Source organism: Perissodus microlepis, chromosome 10 (assembly GCF_051167445.1).
Source record: "Perissodus microlepis isolate ML-2025 ecotype Zambia chromosome 10, ASM5116744v1, whole genome shotgun sequence".
Lineage (NCBI taxonomy): Eukaryota > Metazoa > Chordata > Actinopteri > Cichliformes > Cichlidae > Perissodus > Perissodus microlepis.
The window spans coordinates 30,070,854-30,091,719 of NC_140470.1; the positions used below are offsets into that span (position 1 = coordinate 30,070,854).

General features: G+C 38.5%; 1 protein-coding gene across 1 annotated transcript in view; it reads right to left on the bottom strand.

Moving 5' to 3' along the window:
• The window catches only part of LOC146379646 (polypeptide N-acetylgalactosaminyltransferase 10-like), an 87,503-nt gene that overhangs the window by 47,250 nt on the left and 19,387 nt on the right, over window positions 1-20,866 (bottom strand). Inside the window, exons 2-4 of the mRNA XM_084940958.1 lie at window positions 17,436-17,538; window positions 12,770-12,908; window positions 7,254-7,420 (exon numbers count right to left, since the gene is read on the bottom strand). Coding sequence (XP_084797084.1) covers window positions 7,254-7,420; window positions 12,770-12,908; window positions 17,436-17,538 — 409 coding nt within the window. The remainder of the gene's footprint in view (window positions 1-7,253; window positions 7,421-12,769; window positions 12,909-17,435; window positions 17,539-20,866) is intronic.

Sequence of the window (20,866 nt, forward strand, 5' to 3'; positions counted from 1 at the left end):
ATACATTTGGGTATTTAATTACTCTCAGGATAAGCTAATTCATTATACTATTCACTAAATTACTCTGTAAAATGACCTCAACAAACTGCCTTATAATTACCATTTAGCAATATAAACCTTTAGGCTGTGTTCCTACACACAAGTAAAAATCCTTATTCTAATGAGGACACATATATGATTTTTCTCAGTTTCTGTATTACACAAAACCGACAGCACAAAGCAAAGATGAAAACCAGCACAAAGAGACTTCAAAGCGATCACCACAGTGATTCTACTATGAACAGGTAGAAATGGAGCCTGCAGCCTGACTGCTCATCAGTTTGTTACTTGTTGAAGTTCAGTGTCTGGCTGTTGGGCTTCTCTCAGCATTCACTCAGCTTTGTCACTCTGGGTTCTTGGCTAGCTTAGCATGCTTTCTAGCTACCTTAGCATGTTTGTGATGGTGCTTACAGGGAACTGAAGTTGTGTAACTCTAACTGTTGTGCAACTGTTTGCATTCTCTTCTTTTTGTGCAATTAAAATAAAAGTAATATTGATCTCCACTCTGTCCGGCACTAAAGTCTAACATCACTTCTGGGTCCAAACTCCTCTTCAATTCCCAAACTCAAACACTACGCCATCACTGAGAGAGAGAAAAAAACCCTCTGAATTCTTTCATCTTTAATATATTGATAATATAATAAACACATTAGCATAGTGAAGCTAGATGATGAATGTGTCTGTGAAGGTTCTCAGTCATCCAGGTCATCGTAGTCAAAGGAGCTTGCAAAGAAAAGCATCTGGACTTCTTTAAGTTTACTTGAAGACGTTTCACCTCTCATCCGAGAAGCTTCTTCAGTTCTAAGGTCAAATGGTGGAGAGTCCCAGATATAAACCTAGTGGGAGTATCCCCCCACAGAGGGACAAAAGGACCCCCTGATGATCTTCTAATCGCCTGAGCCAAGGTGTGAAACTGGGTGTGGGTCCCAATCAGCCAGAGTTTCGGGTGTGTTCATTGTGAAACCTGGCCCCACCTTATCATGCGAATTCCTGAGGTCAGATGGCCCAGGATGTGAGTGGGCGTTAAGGCGTCTGGGAAGGGATCTCAAAACTGGATTATAGATGGCAGAGAGTTGGTGTCGTAAACCCCCGCCTCTGTTCAAAGATGGTCGCTCACAGTGGACATAGATGGCTTCTTTCACTCCTCTTTCAAACCATCTGTCCTCTCTGTCCAAAATGTGAACATTGGCATCCTCGAAAGAGTGTCCTTTATCCTTAAGATGCAGATGGACTGCTGAGTCTTGTCCTATGGAGGTGGCTCTTCTATGTTGTGCCATGCGCTTGTGAAGTGGCTGTTTGGTCTCTCCAATGTAGAGGTCTGGGCATTCCTCGCTGCACTGTACAGCATACACCACATTGTTAAGTCTGTGTTTTGGAGTTTTGTCTTTCGGGTGAACCAGTTTTTGTCTGAGCGTGTTGCTGGGTCTGAAATGCACCGGGATGTCATGCTTGGAGAAAACTCTCCTAAGTTTTTCTGATACACCGGCTACATAGGGGATGACAATGTTGTTGCGTCTGTCCTTCTTATCCTCCCTAAACTTCGATGTTGAGTTTGCCGTTCTCTTCAATGTGCACAGCGCAGTCCAGGAAAGGCAAACAGTTGTCCAACTGTTTGCCTTTCCTGAAGACCAGACACCAGCGAGGGAGGATAAGAAGGACAGACGCAACAACATTGTCATCCCCTATGTAGCCGGTGTATCAGAAAAACTTAGGAGAGTTTTCTCCAAGCATGACATCCCGGTGCATTTCAGACCCAGCAACACGCTCAGACAAAAACTGGTTCACCCGAAAGACAAAACGCCAAAACACAGACTTAACAATGTGGTGTATGCTGTACAGTGCAGCGAGGAATGCCCAGACCTCTACATTGGAGAGACCAAACAGCCACTTCACAAGCGCATGGCACAACACAGAAGAGCCACCTCCACAGGACAAGACTCAGCAGTCCATCTGCATCTTAAGGATAAAGGACACTCTTTCGAGGATGCCAATGTTCACATTTTGGACAGAGAGGACAGATGGTTTGAAAGAGGAGTGAAAGAAGCCATCTATGTCCACTGTGAGCGACCATCTTTGAACAGAGGCGGGGGTTTACGACACCAACTCTCTGCCATCTATAATCCAGTTTTGAGATCCCTTCCCAGATGCCTTAACGCCCACTCACATCCTGGGCCATCTGACCTCAGGAATTCGCATGATAAGGTGGGGCCAGGTTTCACAATGAACACACCCGAAACTCTGGCTGATTGGGACCCACACCCAGTTTCACACCTTGGCTCAGGTGATTAGAGGATCATCAGGGGGTCCTTTTGTCCCTCTGTGGGGGGATACTCCCACTAGGTTTATATCTGGGACTCTCCACCATTTGACCTTAGAACTGAAGAAGCTTCTCGGATGAGAGGTGAAACGTCTTCAAGTAACTTAAAGAAGTCCAGACGCTTTTCTTTGCAAGCTCCTTTGACTACGATGACCTGGATGACTGAGAACCTTCACAGACAAAAGCAAACAATACTTTTCTGCAATCATAGTTCCATTTTGATTCCCAAAACAACTGGTCCAAATGCAGCCATGTATCATATTAGAACCTGTGCTGTGGACACCTCTCTCCTGACCTGCTCTAAGGAGGAAGATTTGAGCCAAGTTTCAAATTTGGATTCATCATTCCATAAGACACGTTGCCACTGATTTTCAGTCTAATTCTTGTGTAATATGGCATATCTCAGCCTTTCAGTGAGACCATTTCTGATGAGGCTTCTGCAAACAGTAGATGGATCAACAGAAGGGCCAGATACATCTCTCAGGTCCTGTATCAGGTCTTTGCTGGATTTCAATTATATGACCACGAATTATTTTACCTTTTACTTCTAGTTTCTTCAAATTATATACATATATAAAATATGAGCTTACCACTCATATTTGAAAACTGTTCAACGCAAAAGTGACTTGGAAGACTGTAAACAACTACAAACATCTGCAGCAGACTGATAAGAGAGCGATAATCTCATGTGGAAAATAAGGCTGAGGGAGATCCTTTAATGATTGCATTAATATAAACTGGGGGTCATTTCTACAATTACAACATGTGTAATCTTACACACCTTGCAGGCAAACTTCAAAGTGTTAAAAATAACTGCCTCCTCATGTTTTAATTTGCCTCAGGATAACTGTTACAAGAAATTCTGGTACAGACTGAAGTAACCACATTAGTATGACTGCAGGCTCTGTAGCTGCCGTTAAGCATAGAGAGGTAACTCGGCATCAACAGAACTCACCTGGAGGGTTTCATATCATCTGTTTGTGAGTGTGTATTTTATACCTTCATGCAGACTGATTGGCTACTATTTGGTGAATGAGAATTAGATCCCATTGTATTTCCTATCAATTTTCAAAACAGGAAGCCCTCATAAAGCCGGAAAAAAAAGCTATAAGGATGAGTTAACGTTGCCTTTCTACGTGTCTTAAAGTCATACTTGTGCTATATATGACCTCATTAAACCGGCTAAAAACCCTTAAAGTAGCTCATCCTAATTTTCGTAAACTGCTACCAAAAATAATTTCAGTTTTTAGATAATTGTTATGATTATTTTTAAATGTGTATTATTACTAAAATTATCATTGTTAACCAACAAGTGGACAGAGCTGAACTGTTTTATTCCTTCATTTAGATGAAAATTGGTGATTGGAGAATAACTTCCACATCCTTTCCTCCCACTCAACAAAATCATAAATTATGTATGTGTGTGTTGTTGTAGCCTATGACCCAAATGTGATGGGAAGGATTTGAACATCATTTTAACCTTGTTCAATAATTGCTTTTTTAATTTTACCACACTTAAGTTGGTGAATAAAAAAAGCATATAAAAAGTGACAGATACTGAATCTAGAATATAAAGATAAAGCCACAGAGGGTTTGCTTTATAGTTGCCTCCAGGTGCTTTCCATCTAATCTTATTAGTACAGTACACGTGTCTAAGATCTGGATCTCACAATTAAACCAATGTAATCAGTATTACACTAACTGCACACATTGATTTAAATTTTTTGCGGGGACAAATACAGTTTAATTTTTGTTGAGGGTTAAAATGAGCAAACCTTGCGTGGGGAGTTTGATGTGAACAGGTATCACACACCCCGGACTGTGATTTGGCTCACACTTTTCATTTTTTATTCATTTATGTTTGTGCCTTCTTTAGGAACACTTTCTCTTATTTTTAAGTGCCATGTTTACCACACAAATCCTCAAACTTACTTTATACTCACTTTAACAATAATCAATTGACATTCATCCATATACATGCGATTACAAAACACCTGACGTGGGTATCATTGATTCATCCTCCATTCTTTCTATTTTTAGAGTTATTTTTGAGCTTCATAAAATTAATGTGTGAACCAGAAATTAATAACTACCTTATAAGTCTGAACCACACTTACTTCAGACTAAATGACTTTTCCTCTTCCTCCTCTCCATATTTTTTTATACGAGGGTTTAAAGCTTGACACTGTTTTGTGTGTGCACAGAATCTGTCCAGGATTACTCTCTTTGACATTGTAACACTACTCAACCAGAAACCTGAAGCAACTGAAGTTCACTTTGGCCTCATGCCTCTTAAAACTTAATTGCTGCCAAACTCATTTCTTATCAAATGACAGTAGTGGTTAGAAGGAACGTCAGAGCAGACGGTCTGCAGAGGTTAAAACCCTTCCCCGTGGCTGTGTAATGTTTTCCCATCAATCCTGATGACATGAGCGCTCACACCCATCCCATTTTTTTCCCTTCACAAAACTAAATTTTTTTGCTTCCCACCTGTCAGGTTGTGTGAGGGGAATGATATAGGATGCATTTAAGGTCTTAGCTATACTATGTTTTGTATGTATCTATTACATCTTTTACTTCAAAGTTTACTTCACTGGATTGTTATAAGTCAATTTTAAATTAAAAACCAATTCACAAGGGCTTCTAAGAGACAGTCTTAATGTACTGCTTCACCAATTCAAAAAAAAAATCTTATCATATATTTTTTTCTGAATAGCTGTATCAAAACGAAACACCAGTATGGTTTTTATTGTTTAGCCATATATGTTTTGGAACACAACTTCAACATGTATCAAAACAAATGGATACCGATCCATCAATAGCGTTATACACAATGGAGTTTTTACAGCTGCGCATCTGTAACATTGATTAGCCAGACTACACCAAAAATAAATAAATTAATTAATTAAAATAAAAACACAGGGCCTTGACAGAGGACCTCGTGGAGGGTCTTGTGGGTAGCTTGAACCTGAACATGGAGTGATTGATAAGGTGGGGCCAGGTTTCACAATGAACACACCCGAAACTCTGGCTGATTGGGACCCACACCCAGTTTCACACCTTGGCTCAGGCGATTAGAAGATCATCAGGGGGTCCTTTTGTCCCTCTGTGGGGGGATACTCCCACTAGGTTTATATCTGGGACTCTCCACCATTTGACCTTAGAACTGAAGAAGCTTCTCGGATGAGAGGTGAAACGTCTTCAAGTAAACTTAAAGAAGTCCAGACGCTTTTCTTTGCAAGCTCCTTTGACCATGGAGTGATTCCATTTTCTGTTTGCTTTTTGGATGTTCAGCTGCTCTGGCTTCTTAGGTTACAAGGAAACAGCGCAATCACAAATATGTGTGTTGCATTATTTATGAGGACATCTTGATTTTGTTTGAAAAAACATGTTCCTGCCAAACTGAAATTAGGACTACTGATGATTTTGAATGGTTCTAATTATGTGTCATCTTTTGGAAAACTCGAAGGCTTGAAATCCACTCAACATTTAATTTACCTATACAAATATCTGAGCACAATAACACTTTTGATTGAAATGACTTAAGCGTCCAGAAACGTGAACATTGAAATCGTTATTGTTTCCACACCACTTGGCAGCAGCAGGAGGAGGGTTTAGTCTCGGAGCTCTGATGGGTGGTAACCTTTAAATGAGTCTGAGGCAGCAGAACATCTCATTACCGTGGAGACGAGAGGTAAACACATCCGTCGACGAAGGACCGTCACAAAGAGCGCTAATTAACAAGGAGTTAAACACTTTAAAAGGCCTGATGAAAGAGTGAGAGGAAACACACAGAAATGTGTACACAGACACACACACAGACACCTTAATCTATGCGATGATAAGCAGAACACATTTACCGCAAATAGCTGTTGAAGAAACATTCAAAGCCAAATGTATACTGCTAATCCTGTGCCAATTATAATTTTAAATGAAGACATTCTATAAGAATGTAATCACAATCATGTGTTAACCTTATGTTGTACGGGTGAACCGATTTTCATTAGGAACAGGAACTATTCGGTATTTGCTGGGAACTACATCAATGCATAACTGAGGTAGAGTTATGACGGTAGAACAAATACCAAAACACTGTTTGGTTGATCTTTAAGATGGAGTGTCTTGCTCAAGGAAGCTGCTTTGCAGCCTTAAAATCTTCAGGATATTACCTGAGAAATATGTGAAAACATAACATTTCAGACAGTTGCAAAGTTTGAGGGATATCGTGATCTCTAACCATCTCATCTAACCAGCATCTTTATCATCTGCTTTATCATCTTTATCATCTGGCCTTTCAAAGAAGGCTAGTTAGTGTGCACACTCTGACCAAAAATACAGACTTATAAGAAAGTATCTGTTACATATAGTCTAGAAAAAGGAACTGGGGACAACATCTCGACTCGATACTCCCATTCATGTGTTAAAAAGGTGAAAGATTGTATGTAAACTCCCAAGTTCCATGTTTCATTCCCATGCAGACAAGTAAGATTGAGGGTAGGCTTTTTACCAGATTAGCAAGTTTTACAGACATCTTTTCATAGACAGATTTTTCTCTTCAGTTCTAGAAATATTGCCGGGTTTTCTATTATTTTTTCCATGTGGCACCAGGCAGGTTTCTAGAGCTTTTTTCTCTAAAAGAAAATGAAACCTTCATTAAAATACTGCATTTATATATTTACTCAGGTTATCTTTCCAGAGGTATCCAATCTGTCGCAGAGCGAGTTATCTTTGTCTAGTATTACATTTGATTGATGATCTGAAACATGTTAAGTGTGACAAATATGTAAGAAACAAAGTCAGAAAGAGGGCAAATCCTTTCCCACAGCACGGTATATCTGGCTTTTACAGCTTAGTGTTCTTTGTAACCTTTCAGAGTTTAGAGAAGCTTTCACTGTACCTTTGTCACTGAAGTCATCCACCAGTATGACCTCTGTGATGAGCTGCGGGGGAGAGCGGTTGAGCACACTGTGAACAGTCCTTAGCAGAGATGACCAGCCCTCATTGTGGAAAGGGATGATGATACTGGTGTTGGGAAGCTTTTCTGCATACAGCTTCTGTCTGCAGCTAGACACACACACACGTACACAGACAAAATAGAAATAGATGTAGCACACTTGCAAATAGATATATAAACACAGCGTATTCAAGAAAGGACAATAGCATCTTATTCATATCCTGCATACTGCCTGGAATCATTCTGGTTTTTTTCTTTTTCTTGCACACTTGTCTCTTCAGTACATCTCAGGTCACAAAGAACATGTGTATATATCAGCACTCAAATGAATGTGTATGGGCATGGTGAGCAGATGGCAGCTCTACTCATTTCACTGAAATACAGGTGCAATTTTCTCTGAAAGCTCAATTCAATTCCCTTTCTATCATCTGCTATTACAGAGACAATTGCATTTGTTCACCTCTTAGTAAGAAGAAAACAAAGAACAACAGAAAACAATTTCAAGGACTGCTTTCCAATACACTCCGGACATAGTAGTGGTGGACAAGCAGACGATGACGACCACAGTGATAGACGTAGCAATACCAAAAAACAGCAACATCAGGAAGAAGGAACACGAAAAGCTGGAAAAGTCCCAAGGGCTCAGAGAAGAGCTCAAGAAGATGTGGAGGGCGAAGGTAACAGTGGTCCCAGTGGTATCAAAGCACTCTATGGAGTGACCGCAAAGCTAGACGAGTGGCTCCAGCAGATCCCAGGAACAACATCCGAGACCTCTTTTATGGTTGAATGTCCCTTAGTAAGGAGGCAAGTTTTGTCCAAAACCAGAAATTTTTGCTAGCCATCAACAAGCTGGCATAATTCTGTCTGAATATTTGGCCACTCTTCTTTTCAGAATTGGTAGATTATTTAAATTTGAGGTTGGAGCTTTGAGAAGAGCATTCTAGAAGTGTGATGCTAGCCTGCAAGAATTTGAAGGTAGTCCTTTATTATTCCATTTATGCAATGTACCAGCACTACTGGCAACTAAAATGAGCCCCTTAGCATCATGTTATAACCACCATGCTTGACAGCGGTTACAGTGCTCTTAGGATTGAAAGACTCACATTTACTCCTCCAAACATATCTTCTCACTGGGGCTAAATAACTTAATTTTTTATCTCATCTCATGGCATGTCTCATGACTGTGAAACTTTTCTTCAGAAGGCATTTGGCTTGTTAATGTGGGAAGCTGGACATTTCAGTCAAGCTTGAAGGTGCTGATTTTACTGTATGTCTTCTGTCTCTCGCCTTTCCTGTTAAAAGGGAGTTTTTCCTTCTCACTGGCGCCAAAGTGCTTGCTCATAGGTAGTTATATGATTGTTGGGTTTTTCTGTGTATGTATTATTGTAGGGTCTACCTTATAATATAAAGCACCTTGAGGCGACTGAGGTTGTGATTTGATAGAATAGAATAGAATAGAATGCCTTTATTGTCACTATACAGTTGTACAATGAGATACAGAGCATCTCCTACTCAGTGTAAACATGCTGGGGGGGGGGTACAGTTCTGCAGCGCTATGTACATATGGACAGTATTAACATAGGGAAAAAACACATATATATATATATATATATATATATATATACATATATATATATACATACATATATATATATATATATACACATATATATATATATATATATATACATATATATATAAACATACATATATATATATATATATATATATATATATATATATATATATATATATATATATATATATATATATATATAAAAAATGTACAATATACAAGCCGTAAGTAATATGTAATAAATAGTGTTATGTATATACAGTTGAGTTATTGCACATGGAATTGGTATAAATAGAGTTATGTATATACAGTTGAGTTATTGCACATGGAATTGGTATAAATAGTTATGTATATACAGTTGAGTTGTTGCACATAGAATTGGTATTGCACAGTGGTGGTCCATAGAGGAAGTGGGAAGTGGGGGGGCTGTGTTATCTGTGCATGTGTGAGTTCAGGGTGGTTATCGCTTTGGGGAAGAAACTGTTTTTTAGTCTGTGGGTTTTTGTGTTGATGCACCTGTAGCGCTGATGAAGTACAAATAAAATTTAAATTGAACATTCTGAAGCAGGGGCTTCTTTCTTGGTCTGCACTCTCTCAGTCCATGGTGGTCTAAAACTTGCTTCATTGTGGATAGCGACCCTAGTGTTTCAGCAGCTTCTAGCTTAGCATAGGCTTGAGCTTTGGTGGTTCCTGGGTTGTTCCTGAACATCCTAATTTTCTTTTATCTGAGGGTGACAGTTCACTGAGTTCTGGAAGTCTTCCCAGACATAGTGACACATCCACATAACCTGTAACCTGTACTCAGCAGTTGTTTGAACTGGTGAGCTTGGAATCAGTTGTTTAAAAATGTCTTGAAAAGACCTTCCAACCTCGTGTAAATTCACAATTCTCCTTAGATCTTCACTGAGTTCCTTATGCTTTCTCATTGTTCGAAGTATTAATCAATCCAGTGAGAACTATCAAACAAGTCCTTCTCATGCTTTCAAAGACAAATTAGTTTTTATGGTCATGATCATGATCACTAAGGGGATGTTAATAGGCTTTGGCCTTATCAAAAACACTGTAGAACTTTCAGCACTATTTAATCAAAGATTGAAGTGAAATAAAAGTGTCTAGATTTGTTTACATTTAACAGAAAAATGAGACATCAGTCTATATTGTTACAAAACTAATCTTGATTTTGATTTTTTTTTCTTTTGGAATACTTTAACTGCTGAGTTTAACAGGTGTTAGTCTTTGAAAGAAAAGGGAAACAAAAGACCTAAAGTCATATCATGTGGAACACACAGTATGAATAGGGAAAAACAAGGCTGTGTTCCACTGCCTGTCAGTTATTTTTACCAGCCTTGTTTAGTCAGTGAAACAGAAGCATTAAGAACTAGAAACCTTTCCTTTAACATACCAAGCAGTGACTGTGCAAGTACAATAGTTAGGCACTGTGACAGGAACTCTTTACGTTAGTTACATCTAATAGATTGTGATGAAGCCGGAGCCTCACAAAAGTGACTGGCTGAGCGAATCTGACTATATTCACATGTTTATTTTGTGTTCTTCTTCTTTTTTTGACAGAGAAACTTCAAAGTAAATTTCATGTCTCTACTGTTAAACTTCATCCATCCAATAAGAGCTTCTTTCATCTGCTCAGATTTACAAACATAGAAAATTTGGTCTGCAGTTGGTCTTCAGGAGGTATTGTGGACTTTCCATCAGATAGATTGTAGTGTTATATTCATTTTTTCACATTTATTTTCATGATGTTTTAAAAGTGCAACCATCATTTTAGATCAATTGTTTTTGAAGCTTTATAGTTAAAGCAAATGATCTAATCCTTAATTGAGAGTTGCATAAAAAAGGTTACAAATTTGTTCTCATCATGTATGTTTACATGGTTGTCATGTGTTCCAAGGTAGTCATGTGATCAAAGAGAATAAACTGGGGCTAGGATGACAGCTTTGTGACATTTTCTAAAGCAAAAACCTTCAGATATGCTGCTAAATACATACTTAATTACTCGTGTCAAGAATGTCACCGACACGTTCCTCCTGTATCAGGGACAGTTGAACTTAGAGCAGTTATCAGCTGGCAACATGTGCTCTGACGATGGGCTGCAGCTACCATCTTGTGCATCTTAGCATCGCAGCAAGAGGCAGGACCCCTGCAGAGGTGTTAATCATAAGAGGACAGTTATATTCCTGCTCTGACAGAGAGAAAGTGTAAGTGTGTAGTGAACTGTGTCAGTCGATCAATGTCTGTGTTGAACATCAGCCTGCGTGTTATTCATTCAAATAAGAACACTGGGAGACAGGCAGGCTGACTGATCGACAGGCAGCTGGCCGACGAATCTTAACAAACCTTGTCCAATTCCACAAGGGGAAGGAGCAAGTGTGTGCTTCAATTAAATCTTTTCAGTGTGCAGAAATCGAATGTGTCAGTCTCAGGTCTGGGACTGGGTGACTCTGGGGCAGTGACAACATGCCAATCACTAAGAGGCAGACGGTGCCTATAGGGCAGACCAGGTGGAGGGGTTGGGTACAGGTGTGTCTGTCTGATTGGTCACACAGGAGAGATGAATGATGGCAGCCAGTTTGAGCAACACCAGTCATCAACGACACTCCTTCATTTAAGATATTACCATGCTAATAATTCAATTACAGCCTCACGAAACCAAGATGACTGCAGCAGCTGTCATGTAAACACCTGAAGTTTTTATGACCTTCCTAAATCTAAACACACTTCAAACATAGTGATTTCAAATAGGAAGAGAGTGTTCATGGGTATGAAAGTAAGTGTGAATAGTATCAGACTAAATGTGGTCGCTCAGAATACAGAACCTGTGTAAGGTGTACCTTTACTCGTTCTTTCTTTGAGTGTAGATCCACACCAGTTGGATTTGGAAATAAAGTGCATACTTGCATAAGAAATTAGCTTACTATGCGGGGATGTTTTGTGATGATAGATTCACATTTAGTATGAGCAGGCAAACACAGGTCATCACAAGAGATGCGGCAGGTCAAGGAAAGAACGGCTTCTACAAACACTAAAAGAAAGAAACAGTCCTTGTGGAAAGCAGCTTTGAAAGCTTCCTTTCAAAGCTGCTTTCCACATGAAGGAGGAGGAAGGGTCAAGAGTCAGTAGAAAGTTCTCGTCAGGTAAAAGCAAAGCTGTGATTAAAGGTCTTTCACAATGCCAGTCTATGCTTGAAGGAAGCACACAGTTCACAGGAGTCTGGACAGGTTCTTGTTTCTTTCTCTCTCTTTTTTTAATTCCACTTTTTTCTTGGCGCACCAAAGCCCCAGAAGTAATCCCTGACAAACACTAAACCAAACATGCTCCCTGTGACCTGCTGTTCCTGAGAAGATGAATTGATTCTTTGGGCTTTATTAAATAGGTCAAAATGTTGGCTTCTTATAAACACTTCTGGCGAGACACCAGTTCAAATAATCCATGCAGTGGCATCTGTCATATCTAATCGTAGACAAGCATGTCAGTAACACATAATCATTTTCAGGCTCCTCTTGGACTTGAAGGCATTATAAAAATGGAGGAAAAACACATTATGTTCAAAATTGTTCTTCATTTTCAAAAGTTTCATTGTAGATTTGATACAAGAGGCCCACAAGGTCAGTAATGAGGGCACACATGCTGATTTAACTCTGAACAATTTAGCCTTCAATTCTAAAATAAAATATTGGTTGCTTTTGCTTATTTTCAGAACCCAGTCTAAAAGAAATGGACATTCATGGAAAAACAACATTTGAATGGAGAGGATGACTACATCAGAAATCCAAAGTATTCAATAAAAACTCAGAAGATTAGATTTCTGGCTTTGGAGTGCATCCATTTACCTGAAGTGCACACAGACACACACAGACACGCAACTCACTTTTCATGGCGGATGTCAGGGAGAGAGCGGTTGAGAGAGATTCGGTCGCTGACATAAATGTTGAAGCCGTTTTCCCTGTAGGCTTGGTCGACTCTGTCATTTTCTGTCAGAGGGAACAGCTTCCCCTGCTCACCATTACCTATCAAGCACACATGTATAGGTCAACAAATAAAGAGAAGAAAAAAAACCACATTAAAAACGAAAACACCACAAAGACAGAAGAGAGGTCCAACTCGGTACCTCGAACATGAAACCTCTCAAACAGTTAGCAACCAATTCAGCACATACCTGTCACTCAAAGTGTCCATGTCCAAGTCATAACTTTTCATTTTAAAGGATAAGTTTTTTTTTAACCTCCTAAGACCTGAACTCTTCCATGGCATGCACTTTTAATTTCTCTTTGATATTTGGGCTGATTGGGACCTGATGAATGTAAAAACAAAGAATTACCAGATTTTTTTTTTACCTAATTTTTGTTTCTAAGAAACATGAGAGCTACATATGAGGATATTCGTTTAAAATTTCGATAGAACAGTAGCAGTATAATGTCCTTGTAAGTGGATATCAGGCCCTTGTAGAGCAAAATTGAGTATTTTGGTCTAAATAACCCAAAATGTGATGTCCACATATGTGGATGCCAGGTCCTAGGAGGTTAAAATATCATGCACAGTTGACATAAAAAAGGGAGATTTTTTCTAACAATCAAAATCACCTTTTATAAGATCTAACTAGGCTGTAAACATGTTTATTTCTGCTTTCAAGTTCAGCATTTTAATATGTGGTTCTCTAAGACTGGACTTACTTTTGCAGCTAGCCTCAAGTGGTCGTTTAAGTACTTCCAAAATTTAAGTTGTCATGGTTTATATTTGAAGAATATACATCACTATAGGATTGAGATCTATAAGGTCTATTTATTAATATATATGAATATAGGTACGCAACTCTGGAAGATATTCTTAATAGATAACCAGAACTGTGTTATGTTTCTTTGTTCTTTGGCTTTAAAGGAGTTTTTTACCCCTGTGTCTTGGTTATTCAAATCATTTGAATAACAAAAAAAAACAAACAAAAAAAACACACTTCTCAACACTTGATTTTCCAGCTTGTAACAATAATGTCTGTCTATGTCAGTGTTATCATTTAGGTTGTTGGACAACTAGGACACACAAGTATATATTTGTGTATTAAAGAAAGTAGATTGCTTTTACCTTCATGTCTGATATTACAGTGTTTAACACTTTGCAAAATATTAAAACTTGAACTAAATTTTTAATATTGATGGGAAGACGGCAAGATGTGCTAAAGCTTAAGCCCACACAAAGAACGTAGCAGCTACATTTAAAAAATGATTTGGTACAAGTGAATTCAGAATTACAGTCATCAAAATATAAATAAATGGTAAGCATAATCATTGCATTCGTCTTAGCCTGAAATATACTCAAACCAGGCTCAGCAATCCTGCATAATTAAAAAAAACAAACCAAAAACACACATGAGAAATATTCTGCGGTGTCTATTCGTATCTTTCTGCAGAAAAGACTTTCTTGCATGTTGGGGACTAAAGTGGCAGAACTACCTAAATAAAACTGTAGAAATTATCTGCCATCCAAACATAAAGAAATGTACAGTATTTTCTGAATGTCTGTACAGCAGTGATAAGGTTTACCATATCATATTCACCATATTATATGCCCAAGGCATAATGTTTGCAAAGTAAACAAAAGAAGAAAGAGAACATCGGCACCAAAGTCAAACAGGAAAAAAAAATACAGATTCAGCCTCAGAAAGCATCATATTCAGCAGAAATCCACTGAGATCCAACAGTATCTACAGTCATATTGCATGAGGCTTTCCATCTACTCCTCGTCAAGTTTGAAAAAATAGTTTTAGCTAAAGTTGTTTGGAGAGCAAGGAGTTTGGATTGCTTCAATTCAATTTCAATTCATTTAAATTCAATTAAATGGTAGAAATGGGGATGCCATTTGTTCTGTTGCACCTAATTAATGAGTGGCTAATTATTCGTACTGATGATGTTAGCACCTTGAGTGAAGTGAGTGAAGAAGCACGTAGCAGACATTTATTCAGCATAACTTGGGTCTGCAAAGAAAAATGCAACTCTAACTTGCTGAATCATTTCCAGACGTGGACACTCTCCTCATATTTCATTGTTTATAATTTAAAGAATTTCCAAAGTATGAGAAAAATGCATATTTTCGCCTTGTGTGTTCCCACATAATAGTCTTCAATTTGAATATATTTAGTTCATGGCTGTTGTGTTAACAAGGTGGAACAAGCTGTCAATATCGGCTAATCAGTTAATTGTTTAGAGTATGACACATCAAGTCAGTGTTTGTACAGTAACTATATAATACATACATTCAGCACATAGTTCAGATGTTTGACATGAACACATACATGTGTGCTTAATCGTATTCTGTAATCTTTATCAATGCACAAACATTGTGAAGCTTAAGCTCATTTCAAAAGTGCATCAAATTACACTGTGCTGCTTGTTTCATTAGCCACTTATCAATGCTCTCCACAAAAATATACACACAGGCGCACAGAGGCTCTATAGTCAGAGAAGGGCAACAAATTAAACTGAACTGCCTTGTTACCTTCAGGAATATAGACAGATCATTTCTGCCTAATGGAACAACTGTGGAAAATAACTTTAATGGCTCATTTCAGCGATAAACTCTCTTCTACCTAATTCTGTACTTTTCCCGGTTATTAGAAAGATCTTTGAAATTGGGATTTCTAGCCTTCCTCAGGCAAATACAACTGTGTGTAATTTGTCCACACAGAGACAAATTACTTTTTAATATTTTTTGGGGGGTTGTTTTGTGTGGTTTTTCTGGCATCCGATTTATCGTTTTCATTATTTTCATTATGTTAGCAAATACAGTCACTCAGCTGATCATGGGTCTGCGCTAAGGAGAAGAAGCAAAAAGAAGAAATAGATGGAAGAAAATTGGAAGTGTATTATTCTCTGTTTTAATATTGGTCTTTATTTATTGAGAATTTACATATGAGCTGGAAAAAAAAAAAAAAAAGAGCGTGAATGAGTGACTTGAATGCAATAATGTCAAGCATTGATTGCAAACACTCTGAAGGGTTTCCATTGTATAAGAAGCTTTAATGTGCCCTCCTAAATTGTGCACATATAAGAAGAGGACATTCATGGGGTTCACTGATGTTGTTTGCAGAACAAGGCGCATGAAAGGTTTGAAAATCATCTGTTGGATCTCTTCTTAGGGTACAGTAGATCCAAGGACTTTACGATCTTTTGGTCATGTTCAAGAGTTATGGGAAGGTGGAGCATGAGATGTAGTGTCAGCAATGACACAGGCACTGTAGTGGTCATTAAGATTATAGGAGAGTTGAGCTGAAAAGCAAAGCTTTTGTTTTGTAAATCTACATTTAAACTATATGTAGTCATGAGCTATGGTTAGTGGCCAAAACAATGATATCCAGGATCTCAAATTTCCTCTTTAAGACATCTGGGCTAAGCCTTGGAAATAGTGTGAAGAGTTCAGACACCAAAAGAGAGTAAAGTTGGTTCAGCCTGAACCAACTGAGATCTAATCTAATCACGGTGCCTCCTGAGCACCTTCCTGTGAAGGTTTTCTGGGGATACCTAGCTGAGAGAAAATCTAAGGTAGACCCAGAACTCACCGAGGGGATTATTTATCTCATCTAGCCTGAGAGCATCTCAAGCATTCTCCAGGAGGGACTGAAAATCCCTGATGGGAAGAAGGATATCTGCAAACCTTTCTTAGCCTGCAATTTCATACCCGACTTTGCATAAACTGAAGAAAAAAAAAAAACAGATATAATTCATCTTTTCTTGATCAATATGAAGCACCACATGTCTGTAGGCCAACCAGCTCGAATAAATCACACACACTTGACAATAGGGATGCTGTGCTTTTCTGAGGGACGAACTTAACTGATCTAACTCCCACGTTTTCTTTTCATGCCCATATTATACATCAGATTGCACCTTTATGTCATTCTTTCCTTAAAAATATGTAAGTGCAAGGATTTTCTATTCATTAAAGCTTTAGAATGTATAGACATTTTCCTCAGTGTTAGAACCTTTGGCTTATCAACAATGGCATGTATGAGTTTTAAGCTTGTAGACTAGATGTTTGAAGGTAAACCAGATGCATCTGAGATGTTAGGATGCTTACATTTGTCTTTATTATCAATCCTGTTTTCTCCAAGCTGTTGAGGAGCATCACTGTCTATTGAGAAAATTAATGACTCATTAAATCTGTAAACAAGGGTACCTGAAAAAGCTGAGCTCACTTTGCATATTTCTAATTTCTCTATGTGATGGTTCAAATAAGGCTCAAACAACTGATTTTCTTCCATAATAACTACAATGTAATTCTATAAAAAGATTTCAAAAGGGATGATGATCTATGTTTCCCACTCGAGGTCTTGTTGTACAAGATTAACTGTGTTTAATAATGAACTCAGAACAGCACTTAGAGCATTGATTCGCACTGGTTCTGAGAATGAGTGAGAAATCCACTTCGAGGGAATTAAGAGAAAATCAGCACAACTTTAGAGCTTTAGTGTATGTGTGTGTGGCCTTCTGCTAAAACAGAGCAGATGTTCTGAAAAACAGCAGCATCAGCAAAAAGTTTGTACCTACCCATGCGTGCAGCATCTCTCCTTATTGCCTCGTAGTCGTGCCAGTCGATCCGCCGCACACCGTCAAGTCCCACCTGAGTGACCTTACGCAGCTGGTTCAACCACTGCAGTGGAACAGAAAACATAAAAGCCTTTAAGACTTGCGTCACAACTTTTCAGCTAAACTTACCATGTGGATGTCAAGTTTTTATCACATACAAATGGCTCCAATGATGGATCTTTCCTCAAAATCATTACACAAGTATTCCAAATGAACGTCATTCAAGAAAGCTTGCTGAAGCATATTATTGTTGTCATTATGTTGATATGTTTCCATAGAAAACCGAGTGCTTTCCTAAATATAGACGCAGTGCAACTGATATTAGAGGAAGAGTGGAAAGGATGTTCACTGTATTGGATGTTAAACAGTAATATTGGTATCAAAAACTGCTTAAATACAATATATGGTTAATTCACGCTTTTTATATCTCGCCAGTCTTCCTGTTGTCTTTGCTTCTTAAAGCGTGCTGCTGACAGCTGGGGCTTTATAAAAAGAGGAGGGGGGGGATGTGCTTTATATTTGTATAACACAGAAAATGACATTCAGTTTTCCTGTCATCACACACACACACACACGCATGCACACTCTTATCACCATAAGCCATTATTTTCTACACAGAATTAAAATGCAAAAAACAGCCATTTACAAAATTCTTCCCGCTTTAGAAATGACTTCTCAGTGTCTCGAGATATTACAGGATCACAGCACAATGGTTAATCAATTAGCTCCGTGGGAGGATGCAATTAGTGAATTGTTGTTAATACAAATGATAAGTCTGACTGCATGGAGTATTATTAACCAGGCTGTTAGCTGATACCACAGCAGAGTCAGACAAACAACGATGATGAATGTACAGCTGTTCTTTTATTTCCCCTTTGCTCTTCTGCTCAGTGTTGACACAGTCAGCCAATCAGCCAATCTCCTCTGTATTTCAGTAAGTATACTTTAATAATTTATCCCAAAAATGTAATATAGTATGCAATTTTACAACATCATTTTCAAACAAAGTATATAATCACAGTGGATGGACCAATTTAGACAAAAGCCCAGATGATTACAAAGGTCATGACTAAATATGACTCTCTGACCCCAAATACATGTTTGATCATCCTTAATGCCAGAGTCAGATTGTTAGGGAAAAAAAAATTACAGTTACCAAAATCATTATGATTCATGCTCTTGGCGCTGGGAACCTGATTAGGAGTTGAACTTGGCCGGCTGTGAGACAGGAGAAAAATCGGGTCGTCTACTAATTGAAAGGCCAGTGGTTTGAGTCCTGGCTTCTACAGCCAACATATCAAAGTGTCCTTGGGCAAGGTACTGAAAGCTAAAGACTGCCCTTAATACAATATTGTATGAATTGAGTGTATGAATTTCCATCTAAATATGGCTTGTAGTGTCATGCACATTGAGTGGTCAATTAGACTAGAAAAGCACTACATAAAAGCTTATTTATCTTTTACTGTCACTGAAGTTCTCCAACTTGTGGTGATGACAGGTGGAAAAACCTCAGGGAAGGTTTTCAAGTTAACTGTTTTCAACTGTTCTCTTTCCTCGGGCATCAATTAGGGCTGTTTTCTCAAAGCCGGTCGCATGAGTCATTCACCCACAAGGTGTCCGTTGGCGGCTGAGCTGGACGCATAAGGTTATGGCATTAGTGAGAGGTGTCCGTCTCTTCCAACACGTCATTTTATCAAAGTTTATACACTAACGACGAGAGACTAATCTCAACTTTTTCTCAAGAAATTAAAGGAATTATGAGTGGGAGTGAAAATACTGTTAACATATGACATTCTGTGAAATACACAAGAAGGGGTCTCATACATTAGATCAACGAGACTAAATATCGACCACAAGATTACCAATTCCTATATTTGTGTACAGACTTCACAGCCGAATTAAATGAGTGTAAAGCTTCAATTTAATGCAACAGCTCAGTCATTTCATGTGCTTTTACAATGATAATAAACTATGGTTTTTAGTGACACTGTTAGAGAGGTATTGATTTTTTATTAATACCCATTAATACCTGTTTCCTTAGTCTTTTTTATTGAGGGTGTGGTTTGTAGCAATGTTATATCAGACTGCACATTATGAGATGTGACCAACCCACCTGCAATCAAGCATTCAGTGAATGTATAACTGAGATTTAAGTGTGAATGCAAATAGAACTGCAAATTGCAGGCAAAGTGAAACATGCTGCTAAAGCCAGAATTCGGCCAACCAACAATAATACAGAAAAAGCTAAACACAAGCTAAAGAGAAACCTGCCAAACAAAAGGAAACTACTGGAGCTACTGTTAAACACTGCAGCTGTCCTTCAAGCATTATTTGAGGCAGAGTAAATATTTGAAGCATGATAGTTCCCAGTAAACTGTATTCTCTCTTAAATTTAATACTTGTGATGAAAATATAGGTCCAAATCATGATGCTAATGAAGATGGTCTTAGCCATAGTTGAATCTGGCAAAGTCTGGTGGATACACTGTTGAAAAACCAGCAGCCTGATTGTTTGTGCAATGAGGTTGTTGAATTAAAGACACCATCGCCTCCTTCCAGCTGAAGTTAATGATGGAGCACATCACTAAATTAATTTATTTAGCATCGATTTGGAGCTGCCAGCTAAAACCTCGCATTAACTTTTCTAATTGTCTCAAATTCCATCCTCATTCCTCTTTTTTGGTTCATATTTTCTCCCAGTGTGTCGTGCCAGAACCTGACATGCAGTTAGAGTCCATCTGTGTGTTTCCCACTGAAAAGAAGCGACACTGCGCTGCCCCATTTCCTTTTGATTAAAATTTCAGCACACGTCGGCATGATATTCCACTGGGGCTTTCTGCTCTAACAAGACCTTGAAAAACAAGACAAGGAGAATGAGAAACTTTTGTAATCTGAGTCTCTGTGAGAATCTTAGTGTGACTTTGCCTAGGTGTTATGCTGTTTTTCTCAGCCTCAGCCCAGGCACACCACATAAACACGTGCAAAATAAGAGACAAGATGTGGGTGAGAAGCTGATTGAGATAAACAAAAAGACAGAAAGGAATTTAAAAAAGAAAAAGAAAATCTATTTCTTCTTGCTCCATTTCTTCCCATATCTACCGCTTTCTCACACCTGCACGCGCACTCCAGAAGCAGATGCAGAGGACCACGCAAAGAACAAACAGCCGAGGGAATTTAAATCCCAGAAAAGCTGTCGTAATCGCTCAACACAATAATGCAGGAAATGGAACTGGACACCACATTAACCCAGCTTTCTAGTGGAATATCCATTGCCTTCCCACAATAAAGGTGCATACATTTCAATTTATTTCATTTCAATTGAATATGGTTCAGTTGGAAATCACCATCATTCTGTATATGATGATGATGATGATGATGATGATGATGATGTGC